Below are 18,298 nucleotides of genomic sequence, written 5' to 3'. Positions count from 1 at the left end.
TTCTCCATCTTCTTCTGGAACGAGGTCTTCACTATGTCTTCTTCCGGTGGTGTCTTCTAATTTCTAGGCCTCGGGCCTAGGGCAAGCCGACTGCGCATGCTCGCGGCCAAAAGAAAAATGGCCACTCACACAGTAATGGAAGTGGCCATTTTTTTGTGGCTTGTGGGCATGTGCAGGCGGTTTGCCCTAGGCCAGAGGCCTAGAAGTTAGAAGACACTGCCGGAAGAAGACGTGGTGAAAACTTTTTTCCAGAAGAAGATGGAGGCGGCACTGGAGAGTTCTCTGGCAGCATTGGGGATGCCCCCAGCGCTGTTTGAGCTCTGGGGCCCGCCCCCCAGTGCTACGAGAGAACTCATTAACATCCCGACAAGAACTGGGATTCCTACAGAATGGCAGCGCGGAGAAGACAACGAAAGGTAGGAGAAGAATAACCTTTCTTAAGGCTATTCCGACGTGTTAGTTAGAAAAAAAAAAAGAGTTTGAAACATAGGATCCCTTTAAGTACACATGAAATTTGCCCATTTCTGAAATTTCATCAAAAAACTGATAGCACTCTAAAGGAGCCTGTTGCCCCTTCCCATCCCCTACAGGTCATAAATACAAGTCTCTCGTAAATCCCTATTGTGTTCATAAATAAAACAAAATAATTCAGATTTTTTTTTTCCCTTTTCCTTTTGACATGTTAAAAACAGTCTTCATAAACGAGAACTGTTAGTAAAGTGGAGACTCCAAAAACAAAAGTGAATCCAGCTGTCACGCTAAAAGTTCCCAAAACCAATTATCGGCATAATCCTTAAACATTTAGACACTCTTTTTTTTTTTTTTCCCTTGAAAATTTGCCAATTCTTTAAGTCATAAGTGTAATTGTCTAAATGTGAATGTACAAATGTAACGAAAAAAATTACTACATCAAAACATTCTGTCACTTTTACACATAGGCAGGGGCGAGCTTTTCAACAAATGAAATTATTCTTTATTTCATGCTTTTAAAAATGCATTAGGGTAATTGCTCTGCATTAAATTACCTTCTGTGCAATAAGCTTGGCTACCACATCTCTCGCATGAACATCAATTGTGCATATTGTCATGATCTTCTGACGCACCCCGGGGGTAAGTTCCCCTAACAGCATGTTTATAAGGGCATTCAGCTGAGCAATCTGCAAATAATTATATTCAGATGAGATATTAAACTCTGTAAAATAAAATCTGTCATGCGTAAAGTGCTAAATGCATCTGTGAAATGTATAGTGCCTCCGACAAGACATGCATTGTTGGTCCCCATCAAAACAAACAACTTTTCAAAAACTGGGCCATTATGTGACGCCTTTCACTTTAAGAAAAAAAAAAAAGTCATTTAATAGGTGTGTAAATAATTACACATATTTGGGGGGTTTTCGACCCGAGAACTTTTTCCTTTGCGACATTCTTTTAAGGTCAAAGTGACTAATTTCGATCCATTTTCCCATGTTAGGGAATGAAGTGAATGCTTTTAAAAAAAATGGTCGCCACTTAAAAGTGATGCAGGATGTGGGATAATTTGCATGCCATTGCCCATAATCCCTTGCTGTGCTATGCAAATATATATTATTTGACTCCATTAGTTGGAATACATCAATACGGTGCAGTTATTCTACAATATCGGGAAATGGGGCCGCAGGACTCATATTAGGGATTCAACCTGTATTACAATGACATTATGTCGAGCCTTGTGTAAAGGCTATGAAAAATAGGAAAAAAAGAGAAGGATTTTTTATTATTATTATTTTTTTATAGATTTGATATAATAGGCAGAGAATTAAGATTTTTCTTTAGTTCCAAGCAAAATAAGCGTTGGCCACGGAGACAAGGACTAGTCTAATATAGATAAAATTGATGTACCGTATATACGTATTACCATAAGAAATCAGGGTGAACTTACGACTTGTTCCTTGTTAGCACCTTGTGGTTTAATAAACACAGTGAAATACAATATTAAAGGGGTTGTCTAAAGCCTGGTTCACATCTGCGTTCGGTATTCCGTTCGGGGAGTTCGCATGTGGACCCCCCCGAACAGAATACCGAATGCACTGACAAATGGTGAGCTTATGAAACTACTTTTCTCTCCGCATGACTCGTGAAGAGACCGTGCGGAAAACACACGGACCCTATTATAGTCTATGGGGTACATGTGCTTTCAGTGATCACCACTTGTCAATGAGTTCGGTACACGGACTCACCGAACGGAATACTGAACGCAGATGTAAACCAGGTCTAAGACATAGTAAAATATCCATAAAGTAGGGTGCTAATAGATTTAGTAATAAGATTCCCATTGGGCTTAAATGTAGGTTACTAGGAGGCACTGATTTTTGGGCATATCATTCATTTTTCCGGAGGTTCAGGCTTGCTTAAAGTGTTACTCCAGCTATAAACAACTTTTCATAAATGAATGGTGCATGTGACTATATAGAAAATTGTAATATATCTTATTGTGGAGATTTGATTCCTTTACTACTTATTGAGCTGTTCTCCTGCTCCTTATCTTCAGTTTGAATGCATTTACATGATATCCATTTATGTATTGAGCCTCACACACTGAACCGTATGGAGAAGGGTGGAGGAGGAGGCTGCTGCTGGCTAGTGAATTGATATATTTTTTGCGTCATTCTGTGCACTCCTAGCCTCTTATCTACAAACCTAGTAGTGTTAAAAGAATACAGAGTAGCAGCGTAGGGGCAGCAATTATTTTAGTGCTTCCTCTTTCCCCTCCCTTCTTCTTAGACTAATAAGTAGAAAGGAACTATGCCTGAAAAGTGAATAAAATACATTGTTTTATTACGATATATTACACTTGTACTATTCATTGATGAAAAGTTGTTTATCACTGGAGGTACGCTTTAAGGATTATTATCCCAGGTGTCCAGTAGATTACCCCCTGTATCTTCATACTGCACTAGAAGATGCTAAATGCTGACATTAGGATAATTTTAGCTCAATTATCTACTTTAGCCGTGAGAACTATGTAACCATTCTTTACAGATGAACACTTCTATTTGATAAGGTAGAACAATTAAAACCCAGGAATCTATGGATGACCTTTACATCATTAAATTGGCATCTTAGAGAATGTTCATTTGCATAAGTGCACATACAGGATTTCCTACCTGCTTCCGATTGTAATCTTTCAGGGCATTTTCGAAACCTTCCTCTAGCCTTTGAAAGACAATTTCCACATCAGTTGCCCACCATATTTGACTGGCAGTGAGCGAGACCTGTGCAGAATAATCAAAGAGCCACTGATCCCGAAGCTTATCCTCATACGCTGCCACAGCGTCCATGATTTCCTGGTGAACCGTTGACTTCATTGTGTCTTCTAGAAGCCTCAGCCAGTTCTCAGCCTTAAATATATCAAGAAAATCAGGCTTTATAGTCTAGGAAATTAATTCACGCACACATAATGAAAAAAAAGGCAAGATACAAGTTCCGATACGTTTTACATGAATTTATAGAAAAAAAAAAATTAGAAGGGTGAGTCAAAAATTACAAAGCTGAGTCACTCCAGTTATATTAAAACTTCTGTTGACCGTATTGTCTTATCAGCGATTTCGGCACGAGGGTGCTGTCACCCCTGTCACGGCTGTGCAGGTTTGAACATGTTACGCCACTTCATTTCTGACAGTGGTGCGAGAAAAAATGGCTGCCCCACTTGTAATTTGTACAAAAGAACACAGCATGCCGTTATTTGTTTTTTGTGTAAGGAAAATGTTTGTTCTTGTACCGTGTTAGCCAGTGGGTAGGAAATATAAAAAACCAAAAAACTTGATAGTCTTCAGTAGTTGATACCTTTTTAATGGCTAATTTATGACCCTGCTTCAAACACTGGAGAAGGGGCTAAATCTGTCACATGGTTTTATGGCATTTTACAGAAATCACTGACCTGAGACCCTGAGAACTGATAAAAACCTGGGATTGTTTACATTGTTTGTACCAATTACTACTAACCCTCTACCCCCTTCCTCCTGGAATTCTATCCCTATGTGCCCTTTTGTACATAAATATGCATCCTTCAGAAATGGTTTTAAATTTACTTGAGAAAGGAGCCGAGAGTTCCAAAACGTTGTAATCTGTCATCATTATTAGTTTTCCATATTAATCAACATCTTTGAGAGGAGCACGCCCCTAGAAAACCATGTCTTAATGCAATTTTGGGTGGTCATCTCATTGAGTGTTCATTTTTGACCTTGAAAATATGAAACATGAAAGTATCTTCTGCAGTATTACCTGACCCATACAGACGCACGATTTGTTAAAATACACAAACTCCCCCTCTCTGCTGTACATTCCTGCAGCAATCTTGCACTCGTATTCTTGATCTTCAAATCTCAGATCGGCCACATTGTCAAACAGCTTCAGGAAGTGTCTCATCACCTGTGAATCACACAGAAGGACATGAACCAAATCATCTTCTACCCGTTACACTTACTTATTATGGGACTCACATTGGTGATACAAGCATGCCGTACAAAGCAGCAAATAAAATCAGGATGAGCAACTCAGAGGCCGACAAACACAACCTACTTTATAGACCCCAATAAGGCCCAAGATGGATGATGCCTTTTAGGAATATATCAAATGATGCTGGAATCGTCAACTCCTAAATATTAAGTGCCAACAACTACATAACATGAAGTTTATCCTTTATCTGATCTCTTATATAATTGAAGAATAACATTGACTTTCCCCATGGGAAATAAATTCACCCAATATCCTAATAATGCACCCAGAGAACATTCGCGCTTAACCTGTTTAGGCTGTGTTCCTTTGGAGATGATCTCTAGTAAATCCATAGACGAAACAAAGTAAAATCTTGGAAATCTAAGACGTTTGGACTCCAGGTAATCTGCCAGTGACTTTTCACATAGTGTCAGTCTATAACCAAAAATAAAAGAATGAATACCATTAAATATTATAAGCTATAGCATCAGATGTTACGTATGAAAAATCTTTCAGAAGAGCAACTGAGTAGAATCTTACTCCAAAGTTCTATCCAAATGTAAAATGTTACTACTCAGCATCTCTCACCGACTGAGAAACAAACACGTCATTCTGCTCATAAACTGTCGCCAAGAAAGAAATCACCAGTCATAGACTATTAATATGGTTTGCAAAGACTGCATTTTGCTCCTCGAGTTTCTACTTTTTAATATTGAGAGTCAGTATAATATCACTTAGGTTTCCAAAGATTCATTCAAAGGGGTGCAAAAGTTTGGAATCATAAAAAAAATGCCATTGATTGGGTCAACGTGGTGGCTCAACCTTGCAGTGCTGGAGTCCTGGGTTCGAATCCCGCCAGGAACAACTGCAAGGAGTTTGTATGTTCTCCCCGTGTTTGCATGGATTTCCTCCCATTCTACAAAAGACATACTGATAGGGAAAAAAATATACATTGTAATCCCTATATGGGGCTCACAATCTACATTAAAAAAAATGCCATTGATAGTGAAATAATTGGGGATCCCATCAAATCAATCAGAAATTATTTGCATTATATTGACAATGTCATAATTCTGCACAAAGAATCCTGTGTTTGCGGTCATGTTCACTTTGCAGATATTTGTCATTGTAGCCACTAGATTTTGAACACATTCTTCTGTAGCTCCTTCAGAATGTGCAGAAAGTTCACAGGGAATTTTACCCTGAGCCCATCTCATAGGCGATCGATAGGATTGAGATGTAGACAACATCAAAGACAACATTTAGGATTACCGACTCTTCACCATTCACCAAAATCCTTTTGTATCTTAGAAGTGCGCTTCAGTTCATTCTCCTATTGTTTGATGACATTTGCATCGATCAAGCAATTGGCAATGGGGATGGCATGAAAATAAAGCAGTGACCTTTCTGTCTTAATGTGTGTCATGTGTCTCACTGGTAATCTCTGCTTCCTTGTAGTAACGGGTTACTGACTTTGAGATCTTCTATAGAACCAGACTTACCTTATTGTTGCAGGAAATCCATGTATTGAAACCATAACATGGAAACTAAAGGTGGCCATATATATTAGAACGTTGTCCAAACCTGGCAAACTTGGTGGAACATGCCACCTATATAATGTGCATAGGAGTGTCTTGACTTCTCCTCAATGGTAGATGTTTGGAGAAAGAAGACTCAGCAATGTTGGACTTTAACATGTCCAGTGCTTGGTTCTCAATCGAGATAAATTCCCAAAGTGTCATCCAAAAATCTCTCATATTATAGCTGTAAGAGGCTAAGCCCCCATGTTGCGGAACAACAGAAAAAAAACTCTGTGTTGAACGGTACCAGCAAAGTGAATGAGATTCTGGTTAATTCCATTCAAAGCTTGTTTATATATATACTGTATATGCTAGCCTCTGGCCGCGACCTCGTCTGCATGTTGTTGGTATCGATGATCCGCCTATATTCAGCAAATTGCTGCCGTCGATGGTTTGCCTGCTCCGGCGTTTTGGCAGTTCTCAAGCTGTCCCATTGCTGAACTTGTTCCTCATGCCGTGCCTGTGATTGTTCCGGTATCTCAGCAGCTGTCTGGTACACTATATAATGAGTGTGTTGTTGGCGTTGATGATCCGCCTGCTCTGGCAATTTGGCAGCTGTCAAGCTGGCCTGCCGCTGAACTCGTTCCTTGTGCCGTGCCCGTGATTGTTCCGGCATCTCAGAAGCTCACTGGGACGCCATATAAGGAGCGTGTTGTTGGTGTCGATGTTCTGCCAGCTCCAGCGTTTCGCCGTGGAACTCCTTCCTCGCGCCGTGCCTGTGATCGTTCTGGCATTTCAGAAGCTCACTGGGTCGCCATATAATGAGCGTGTTCTTGCCGTTGATGATCCGCCAGCTCTGACATTTCGACAGCTGTCACAATGTCCTACTGCTGAACTTGTTCCTCGCGCCGTGCCTATGATTGTTCCGGCATCTCAGCAGCTCACTGGGTAGCCATATAATGAGTGTATTGTTGGCGTTGATGATCCGCCAGCTCCGGTGTCTCGGCAGCTCTCAAGCTGTCCTGCCGCTGAACTTGTTCCTATATAAACATGGCCTTTTGTCCTTTCCCTAGATGATACAATTGTTCAATTTTCTTCAGATGAAAATGGAAGAGCCGGATTATTATTTGTAAAGGGGAAAGAAGTAAGAAATACAGACCAATACAATATAAATGACAATGTTCTTTAACCACCTAGATTAAGCTGTTTAATCATGTTTTATATGTAGTTTATACAGTTATGAGTTTGTTCTTGTCCTATTTTAATCAATATGAATGAATAACATGGCCGCAATACCGATATACACTCAGTACACAAGTACCCAGTGCTAGGAAGAAAGAAAAATCACATACACAAATATTTTGTGGGGAATAAATGTGGATTGTAGGTTGATGATCAGAATCTACATTCTTGAATCAGATTAAAGCCTTAGCTAATTTACCTTTAATATGAGACCAGAAAGGTAATGACCCATAAAATTTCAGCTCTCTGTAAAAATTGGTTGCACAAGTCTCATTTGGTACAAGATAAATTGCGATCATTTGTTATCCTTTAATTAAACCATTTTTTATTTGCATATATATTCCTATATACCTTCTGTAGGTAAAATAGCGTTCTTCAGTATCGTCGCACCGCACACTGTCACATTCATATTTTTATGGTTTTTTGTAAGAAACTTAACAGGTTACATTGCATTGTATACATGGTTATTATGTCATCTAGTTCTGCAGTAAGGATAGTCATTTAACTCACGAAAATCCAGAAGAATATGCAGAATTCACAGACGGATTTATGTATTCATAGTAACATAGTAGATGAGGTTGGATATAGACACTGGTCCATCGAGTCCAACCTATACCCTGCGGTGTTGATCCAGAGTAAGGCCATCAGGCTGATACCAATTGCCCCATATCAGGGGAAAAATGCTGCTGAAATATTTTCTGCAGACCCGTACAAGGGCTGACACCATAATCAAAATTTGTATATTTTTCAGCAAGAGTGAATTGGAGAACCTTGAAGAAACTCATAGAGACATGGGAAGAACATACAACCCCCAGACAGTTGTTTGAAGGTGAGTTTTACTGCTTTGGCTCATAGCCCAACTCTCAAGTCATGTCCTAAGACTTCTGTAAGTCTATCATGTACTTGTATAAGGACCTGCTTTCCAAAAGGTGGCACTGGAAGAGGACTAAATAGCAGAATTCCCCAAAATTCAGGGAGAAATATACATGGCCTTTAAGTCCCTCTACACCAGAAAAGGGATACATAGTAGCCTGACCATTGTACAGGATCCATACACATGGCCTAGTTTTGGAAGGAGGTAAAAGGAAGATGATAAATTTACGGAAGTAGATGAATTGTTTACCTGTTCTGAAGAGCCTCCAACTTTTCCAGCAATCCTGGCTCATTTGTGACGTCAATGACTATGTTGGAGGTGCTGATACTTTCCATTAGTTCCTAAAATACACATATAGCCATGTTTAGTATTCTTGCCCTAGATGATATATATTGTATTTATTTCACTCATATATTAGGTGTCCGAGTAAAAACACCCACTCCAGGGCTACTTTCACTATATGGAAAAAAGGAGATCTCCACCAGACTAACCACAGCATAAGACAACTAATAATCCAGTATAGCCCAAGTGGTAGGATAGGAACTCAGAGGTGTATTTTGGGGAAGGGAAGGGGTAGTGTTGCCTGGTTTCCTTTTTTAAATTTTGGTGGGTAACGAAAAAGGAGTTCGCCCAAAGGAAGACACTCATGGGCAAGGCCATGAGATATTACGGGTCTTATTGGAGAGAAGGAGCCCGGCCCAGGTTGGTCTCATTCCCTTTGCTGTTGGGTGGTCAGAACCTATGCAGGAGCGAGACCCCCCTCTCCAAAGGACCTTTATTGTTAGAAAAACAAAGAGGTAGGGGTTCCATGTAATGGGTGTGGGGATTCGGGATGGCAAAATCCAACACCATAATGGAAGGCCCATTGGGCACTTTCCTACAGGGCGCCCTTTTAACACTGCATGAAGTAAACCTCAGACATTGCCTAGCAAGAGTGCCATACTTTGAAATCCATGTCTATTCCTTCAAATCTCCTGGCGTCCTCTGGAAGTTGCTTTCTAATATCTTCTGAGTTAGCAAATATGCTTTGCAAGTGTGCCCATGTTTTCTGCACTTCTAGCCAGACGGAAATAACCATGTCGGCTACCATTAATTTCTTTTGCCATCTGCTCACTTCCACCGAGAAGAATTCCACATATTTGCTCATTAAAATGTTCTGCAACTGAACCTGTAAAACAAAAACCACAATGTCAATGTGTGTTGTGCCCCAATATTATACTAAGGTACCTTAAGCCGGGTTCACATCTTTGCACGCTACTATGAGAATTCTTATATGAAAATCAAGGCAAGTCTATTATTACGCAAGGTTAGAACCCCTGGAATAGCATGTGTATGCCAGTACTAAGTTGTGCAGAGAATATCTTGTAAATAACAGTATACTATTCTTCGATAGGGCATTTACTGGAATCTTAATGTCTTCTTAAAGGTCATGTCACCAGGGCTCTATAAAATATAGGATAGTGGGTACTTCTGCTCCTGCTCCTGGCACGTCAACCTTCTGGTCAAGTTCTTCCTCTGTTTCAATCAATCAAAATCCAGAGTTGTCATATCCTTCTGGGGCTACCTCTATAATGTGAAGCTCACTTGTTGGTCTATATCTCGGTAGAGAAGAGTGGTCGTGCCATTAGGCAGGGCCCATGTAGACAATGGAGCCCACATAGAGCTTTCAGTAGATAAGATTTCCTTCCTCTCCACTGACAGCTTGTAACAACCAATTAGTTTAATGAGTCTTTGATCCATGGTGATGTCACTTGTTCTATCCCAAGACCTCAGAGTAGTCTTAGTTTTCCCTGGCCTTCATGATACGGCACATTACTAGATTTTACTAATACTGTTCTTAAAGAGGACCTTTCACCACCTTCACCAATTCTTTGAATCCTTTAAGTAACGTTGCTCCACTGATTCCAGCACAGTTAGAACTTCTTCTCATCTTCTGTAGCCTCCACCATTCCTGAGCAATAGCTATGCTGATAGGCTAATCAAGCTCTCTAATGTTAGGTCGGTGGTCTCAGACAGGACAAACAAGGGGTTTGGGGTGAGACGACCTCGAAACGCGTCGGTGTTTTTAATCTTCTTCACAGTTTGTTGTGTCTTCTGATCTTTCACTTTGTGTGTTTTGTACCATGGATATGGAAATTGCTTTTAAGAATCATTAAAGGTTAATTTTTAACTGAGCCTGAAGGACTGCGGACCATCTGTATTTTCAACTCGTCCACAGGACAAACAAGAGGTTTGGGTAAGAGCTTTCGGACACTGTCCTATCAAGAGTCCGATAGTGTTAGAGCTCTAAGTCACACCCCTTGTCTGCTTCAGCCCAAGACCACCCACTTGACAGTAGAGAGCCTTATCATATCAGGCGCCAAAACTAACAGCAACTATTGCTCAGGAATGGTGGGGACTGGGAAAATAATTCAGCAGAGAGAAAGATGCAAAGAGCTGGAGTTGTTGGAGCTGGTGAGAAGCCTTCTTTAAGTAATATGTAGCCTACATGCTTGGCTAATTCTAGATATTCCCTCCACAAAACTTAGTCACAGTACACAAATCTTTTATAAGAAAAATTTATCCTTGTACCATATTAGCCAGTGGATATGAAATGTAAAGATTTAGAGTTCTCAGTAGTTGATACCTTTTTTAATGGGTAACAAAAAATGATGACATATTGCGAGCTTTCGGAACTACTTGGTTCCTTCATCAGGCCGGTATCATGGAACCAAGTAGTTCCGAAGGCTCGCAATATGTCATCATCTTTTGTTAGCCATTAAAAAAGGTATCCACTACTGAGAACTCTCAATCTTTACAAATCCTTTAATAATTGAATCTTGTCAGGACTAAAGACTGAAGTTTGAAGGTTCCTTGAAGAAAGTAGATGCAAAATTAACAGCCATTATATTAATATTCTGCAAAATGGAGGAACTTAAACAAAACCGAGATCCTGCAGCTCATTCCAGCACAAACCGACGAAAGTTCTCCTTAAAACAAGCAAGTTTGGACTTTGCCAAAGTCAACAAGATGCTCCCTACTGATGTAAACGAAACTGAAATTAGGGTTGTATTGAATTGCTGATCACAGAGGTCCATTTTCTGTGTTCTGGGACCTATGAATAGTGTGGCACTCAAGAGAGAAATTGTGCACTAAAAAAAGAAAACTGCAAAACAAGTGAAAAATGCTAACTGCTTAAAAACCACACTCATTTGTTCAAAGCAGCTCCTCACAATGGAACTGATGGCTGTATTCAGCTCCAAGCCATCAGCCGAGCAACTTTGCTCTGATTCTTGATTCTTTATTCAAACCAAACAGGAGCAGAAGCAGTTGGACATACTTAAGCAATACGGCACCACAGGCAAGCACTTTCCCATAAGTGTCCCTGCACTTTATGCATGTTGTCAAGCGTCACAGCTGGGTCCGAGCGCCTTCACAAAATTACCATATTTTTAAGAAAGCTCGACACAGTCACTTTTATTTCTTTAAAAACGCAAACTTTTTTCTTTCCTATATTATACAGTAGCGCGCTTCAAAATTACCCAAAAGCTGAAGTAGTTTTCCTTTGATTCCACCAAATGGGCCGCCATCAATGGTCTCAAATAGACAACCGAAATAGCGGCATATTAATCGCATTTATTTACAAACAAATTTTTGTCAATGTTTCTAAATCGTTCTTTGATACAATGTGTGGGCTCCTTCTTGCCAAGTTTTTGGGAAAAAAAATCTATTGCATTGTATATGGATTTTTAATCCAAGGTCACTACAGTTAGTGGGGTCTTCTGGAATTGCAATGACCTTGGGATAGGTCGTCGTTATCTGAGCGGTGGGGGTCCAATACACAGAACCACCATCGATCGGCATTCAAGGTAGCATTGTGGTCACTTTATGGAATAGCAAGCACAGCACCACTTATTGATTGCATGTGATATTGGAGCTCAGCCCCATTCCTTTGAATGGGATGGAGATTAGAGATGAGCAAACACTGTTCGGATCAGCCGTTCCGAACAGCACGCTCCCAAAGAAATGAATGGAAGCACCTGGCACGTACACTTTGCCGGCGGCCGGTCGCCGTGCCAGGTGCTTCCATTCATTTCTATGGGAGTGTGCTGTTCGGAACGGCTGATCCGAACAGTGTTCGCTCATCTCTAATGGAGATAGGAATGGGCCACATGATGAATAAACGTGACGTCACTGGACCATAAAGGGAAGCTGTAGTCACCCAGTCACTCCAATTAACTGATGTAATGGTGATTTGTGGGGTAATGATCTTGCATCATTGGTACAAAGTGTGCTGAGAGACACCACAGTCTGGAACTCAAGCCTAAAATGTAATAAACTCAAAAACAGAGGGATAGGACCAAGACCGAAAAGTTTTGGGCACCAAACCCCAGTGGTATAAGGGTATTATTGTGGTTTATGGGGGTTCCAAATCTAATCACAGGTTCCCTTTAAATAATGTATGTAAAATAAAGCCATTGCACCCCTGCACCCACTAAGAATCCCTATACAGGACATTAATGCTACTGTATGCCTCATTTCCCCATCACATGGACAGTGCTGTCGCTCCTCCAAACACATATTATTGCCCCAAGCATTCCTTTTAGAATGGGGATCGAAGTGCAGCAGACAATTCCATTCCTACTCAAACTTTACCCCTCCTTCCTGTTGCCGGCAGCAGACCAAGGAGCAAAGCTTCCAGGCTCCACCTCCCATGGTGCAGTAACCCAGCATGAGCCACATCACTGTGTGATAGCGCCAACAACTGGACAAAATAAGGCAAAACAAAAAATAGTTGCAGGTTTTCCACTTCCGGACTCCATTGGCCTCCTCCTTTCTCCGGGCCCCTATGCAGCTGAACAAGGCAAATTGTCCCTACATAAGTGGTCAAGCTCAGTTTTAGAAGCACTTATAATAATCTAATATTTTACTTTTATTATATTTTCCGGAATGAATAAAGATAATATATATTTACCTGGTTGTCTTCAAGCGTCTCTATCAGATTCTCATCTGACTTTAGTAATGGTGTTCCAGTAGCCTTATGCTTCTCATAAGAAAAATACATTGTGCTCCACGTATGGTCCATCTCCACAAGAACCTGAGCAATAAATATACAGGAATACATGAAAGCCGTATATATTTGAGTATAAGCCGAATTTTTCAGCACAGTTTTTGTGCTGAAAAAGCCCCCCTCGGCTTATACTCGAGTCAGCAAAAATAAAAAAATTATATATATATATATATATATATATATATATATATATATATATATTTTATTTTTTTTAGGAGGGGAGGGGGTCTATGACCAGCCGCAATATCAATGTATAGAATCTCCCATAAAATAGTGGGGGGAAAAAAGAAGCTTTAAAAAAAAATAAAAAAAATAAAAGTTCTAAATCCCTCCTTTCCCTAGAATACGTACAAAAGAAAATTACTGTGAAACACATACACAATAGGTATCCCTGTGTCTGAGAGTGCCCAGTCTACTGAATATAGGGGATCTGCAGTGCTCCTGTTCCATCGGGAAGGGGTTAATAGGAGCACTGCAGATACCCTATATTCAGCCAGGCTGAATTCCAAGTGGGGGAAAAAAATCCCAGTCCTCAAGCTCAGGGAAGGGGCAGACAGACAACCAAAACACCCCCCTCCCCTTCCCCAGCACCTACTGTACCCAAAAACTTCAACCATTTTAATTTTTGAAATTTTCCAGTAGCTGCTGCATTTCCCCCCCTCGGCTTATACTCGAGTCAATAAGTTTTCCCAGTTTTTTGTGGTAAAATTAGGGGCCTCGTCTTATACTCGAGTATATACGGTACTTGTGTATAGAATATCTGCTCTTTCCTCTATTGCCCTGGCCATTTGCAGCCCCTACTAGCAAACTTCTATTGAGAGAATATTTTATTATGTGAACCACATACTGGATCAGAATAGTGATATTTGTGCTCTTATATATGGAAAGTTTAGACACAGACCTTCTTGAGGTATCAAGACAGACACCTGTAATAATCAAAATGACTTTGCTCAAGGCTTTAGATGAGTTGTCCCTAGGAACCCTATTTTCCTCTATTAGGAAGCTCTGAGTTAATATGCAGGTTGTGCGCTCATCTCTTGCAAAGAGTGGAGAGAGCATCTCTTGATCTGGAGGTCCTGTCCTGTCCAGGATTACACAGACAATCCATTGATATGAACCAACACTGTGTAGTGCTTCATTTCCCCTGTTATGGCGCAACAGGAAACTGAACCCTTACTACCACGGATTACAGATGATGATCACAAAGGGTCCAAGAAGTTTGTGATGAGCTTATTGTCAAGGTACAAGTAAGAATTTTCCACTGCAGGCTACCCGTTTAATAAAAACTTTACAATGTAAGGTTGAGAGGCAGTGCATCAGGAGTTACCATGCCGCTTCCCATGAGGCCACACCCATTTAAGGAAGGGTCACGTCTCCTTTTTGTGATACAAACACAAAATTGTGTAGACCATGACCCCTTTTCTGAAGTGACCAGCACATACACTGCCACAAACAAAGCCACATACAGTAAAGGATTAGGAAATTAGGCCCCATCGTCTAGTATCCAAATGTACAGGTCCAAACATCTAGTACCAAAAAGTACAGGTCCAAACATCTACTGCAGATCCAAACATCTAGTACCCAGATGTACAGGTCCAAACATCTACTGCAGGTCCAGATATCTAGTACTCAAATATAAAGATCCAAACATTTAGTACCAAAATATACAGGTCCACACATCTACTGCAAGTCCAAACATCTAGTATCCAAATGTACAGGTCCAAACATCTACTGCAGGTCCAGATATCTAGTACTCAAATATAAAGATCCAAACATTTAGTACCAAAATATACAGGTCCACACATCTACTGCAGGTCCAAACATCAAGTACTCAAATATAAAGATCCAAACACCTAATACCCAAATGTACAGGTCCAAACATCTACTGCAGGTCCACACATCTAGTATCCAAAGTACAGGTCCAAACATCTGCTGTAGCTCCAGATATCTAGTACTCAAATATAAAGATCCAAACATTTAGTACCGAAATATACAGGTCCAAACATCTACTGCAGGTCCAAACATAAAGTACCCAAATATAAAGATCCAAACATCTACTACCCAGATATACAGGTCCAAACATCTACTGCAGGTCCAGATATCTAGTACTCAAATATAAAGATCCAAACATCTAGTACCCAGATATACAGGTCCAAACATCTACTGCAGGTCCAAACATCTAGTAGTTTTTCTGTGTGAAAGATGTTGGTCACATAACTTTTTTTTCTTGTTGTTGTTTTTACTTGATTTTCTATTGAAAGACCACCATGATACATACATTCTCATTGTCCCCTATCCATATGGTAATGTCTTAATGTCTTTTATGTTAGTGTTTTGAGATTTGTAATCACAATCATTATTCCAAGCTCATCATATTTATTGTGGCGCCATCATGTCTTAGGTAATAACCTTGTACATCAAAGAAGACCTACCTTTTCTATTGCCATCTCCTTCACTGCCTTGTCTACAATGTTCTTTACCTCATCCTCTACTCTATGCAGTTGCAAGACCAGAAGATCCCCAAGGACTGTCTCTTCATTCATTATAAACCTCACCTTGAAGAGAGAACACACAACATCAAGTCACTTGTTGGCGGGACTAATATGTCTGTAACAGAACAAGAACTGATGGCCATATACCCCTGTTTTGCTCATTAGCTGCAGCCAATGTCTCTTCCTGACAGCGGGGTTCTGCAGCTCGTTCACGGCTCTCAGGGACGTTATTAGATTTTTGACAGTTGACTCAAGGCCTAAATAGACATCCCAGGTTCTTATCTCCTTATCAAGTGTCTTCATTTCCTAAATGACAAGTATCACATAAAACACGTAGTAAAGTGCATATTATAATCTGTTTTGTATGTTTAGTAGGTGTGTGACCATATAACAGCACAAGGGTAAAGACAAAGGCTGAGCACAGATTATCAAAAACTTCTAATACCTCTCATCTTGTACATATTAATACAATTACAATTCTGTCCAACAAACTTGCAAACTAAATAGTAGATGTGAACAGTGTAGTGAAAAACAAATGTATTAATATATATATATATATATATATATATATATATATATATATATATATATAATTTATTTTACTTATACACCAACATATTCCACAGCACTGTATATGCTAGCTCACTAACCGATATTTATCTATCAACATATTGCACCATATATATTCTTATTATTCTTTATTTTCAGTGCATAGAGTACATTTATCAGGGGGCTTACATCTACTGTATTTTTCTCAGCTTTTATATGAGACCATAGGATGTTAAAGGTTCATAAACTCGCAAAATTCATCCCGAAGTTTCGCTCAGACCGAACATATCTGAACCGAAACTGCTATTCTTATACTCTGGGGTCTCTTCAGACCCAAAGTATAATGATGGAAGGCCCAGAATACCTCTCCTGGGCTTTGGCGCGGGTCCTTGGGCCTCTTCAATGATGTCACAGAAGTCACATGGGTGACATTATGTGTTGTGACACATGTGACATTGAAGATTTATGTTTCATCAACTCCCCTGGGGCTCCGCTTATTATAGTCTGGGTACTGAAGAGTGTTTGTTTACAATATTTGCAACAAACATCATAGGGGCCACAGAGGGACATTATACTGTGTGGAGGGGCCACTATAGAACATAATACTGTGTGCAGGGGCCACAGAGGGACATTATACTGTGTAGAGGGGCCACTATAGAACATAATACTGTGTGCAGGGGAGGGGCCACAGAGGGATATTATACTGTGTGGAGGGGCCACTATAGAACATAATACTGTGTGCAGGGGCCACTATGGGACATAATACTGTGTGCAGGGGACACTATAGGACATTATACTGTGTGGAGGGGCCACTATGGAACATAATACTGTGTGCAGGGGCCACAGAGGGACATTATACTGTGTGCAGGGGACACTATGGGACATTATACTGTGTAGAGGGGCCACTATAGAACATAATACTGTGTGCAGGGGCCTCTATGGGACATTATACTGTGTAGAGGGGCCACTATAGAACATAATACTGTGTGCAGGGGCCTCTATGGGACATTATACTGTGTAGAGGGGCCACTATAGAACATAATACTGTGTGCAGGGGCCACTATGGGACATTATACTGTGTAGAGGGGCCACTATAGAACATAATACTGTGTGCAGGGGCCACAGAGGGAAATTATACTGTGTGGAGGGACCACTATAGAACATAATACTGTGTGCAGGGGCCACAGAGGGACATTATACTGTGTAGAGGGGCCACTATAGAACATAATACTGTGTGCAGGGGCCACAGAGGGACATTATACTGTGTGGATGGGCCACTATAGAGCATAATACTGTGTGCAGGGGCCACAGAGGGACATTATACTGTGTACAGGGGCCACTATAGAACATAATACTGTGTGCAGGGGCCACAGAGGGATATTATACTGTGTGCAGGGGCCACTATGGGGCATAATAGTGTGTGGAAGGGCCACTATAGAACATAATACTGTGTGCAGGGGCCACAGAGGGACATTATATTGTGTGCAGGGGCCACTATAGAACATAATAGTGTGTGCAGGGGCCACTATGAGGCATAATAGTTAGAGATGAGCGAGTAGTGTTCGATCGAGTAGGTGTTTGATCGAATACTACGGTATTCGAAATACTCGTACTCGATCGAACACTACTAGCTGTTCGAAGTTTAAGGTTCGATGCAGAACCAGCGTTGATTGGCAGAATGCTATACATTCTGCCAATCAACGCTGGTTCTTCTCTTACCTTTAGAAGTCTTCTCCGTGCAGCGTCCCCGCAGCGTCTTCCGGCTAGAATTCACTCTGCCAGGCATCCAGCCTAGACAGAGCCGACTGCGTGGACTTGGTAAGTATAATTGTATTGAATTTTGCGTACCCCTGAAACGAGCATTTCCCCCCACAGACTATAATGGGGTTCGAAATCCATTCGAACAGCCGAACAGTGTGCGGCTGTTCGAATTGGATTTCAAACCTCGGACATTTTAGTGTTCGCTCATCTCTAATAATAGTGTGTGCAGGGGCCACTATAGAACATTATACTGTGTGCAGGGGACACTATGAGGCAATATACTGTGTGCAGGGGACACTATGGGGCATTATACTGTGTGCAGGGGACACTATGGGAC

The 18,298-nt window shown here is 40.7% G+C and overlaps 1 protein-coding gene across 1 annotated transcript in view; it reads right to left on the bottom strand.

Moving 5' to 3' along the window:
* LOC142216350 (dynein axonemal heavy chain 11-like) overlaps nt 1-18,298 on the bottom strand; it is a 249,638-nt gene that overhangs the window by 200,851 nt on the left and 30,489 nt on the right. Inside the window, exons 12-20 of the mRNA XM_075284114.1 lie at nt 15,799-15,957; nt 15,592-15,714; nt 13,064-13,186; nt 9,053-9,277; nt 8,359-8,450; nt 4,782-4,908; nt 4,261-4,407; nt 3,144-3,377; nt 1,026-1,157 (exon numbers count right to left, since the gene is read on the bottom strand). Of these exons, the coding sequence (XP_075140215.1) occupies nt 1,026-1,157; nt 3,144-3,377; nt 4,261-4,407; nt 4,782-4,908; nt 8,359-8,450; nt 9,053-9,277; nt 13,064-13,186; nt 15,592-15,714; nt 15,799-15,957 (1,362 nt within the window). The remainder of the gene's footprint in view (nt 1-1,025; nt 1,158-3,143; nt 3,378-4,260; nt 4,408-4,781; nt 4,909-8,358; nt 8,451-9,052; nt 9,278-13,063; nt 13,187-15,591; nt 15,715-15,798; nt 15,958-18,298) is intronic.

The sequence above is a fragment of the Leptodactylus fuscus genome, chromosome 8, assembly GCF_031893055.1.
Source record: "Leptodactylus fuscus isolate aLepFus1 chromosome 8, aLepFus1.hap2, whole genome shotgun sequence".
NCBI lineage: Eukaryota > Metazoa > Chordata > Amphibia > Anura > Leptodactylidae > Leptodactylus > Leptodactylus fuscus.
Note: the sequence above shows the minus strand (reverse complement) of the source record. Positions and strands in the feature narration are given on the sequence as shown.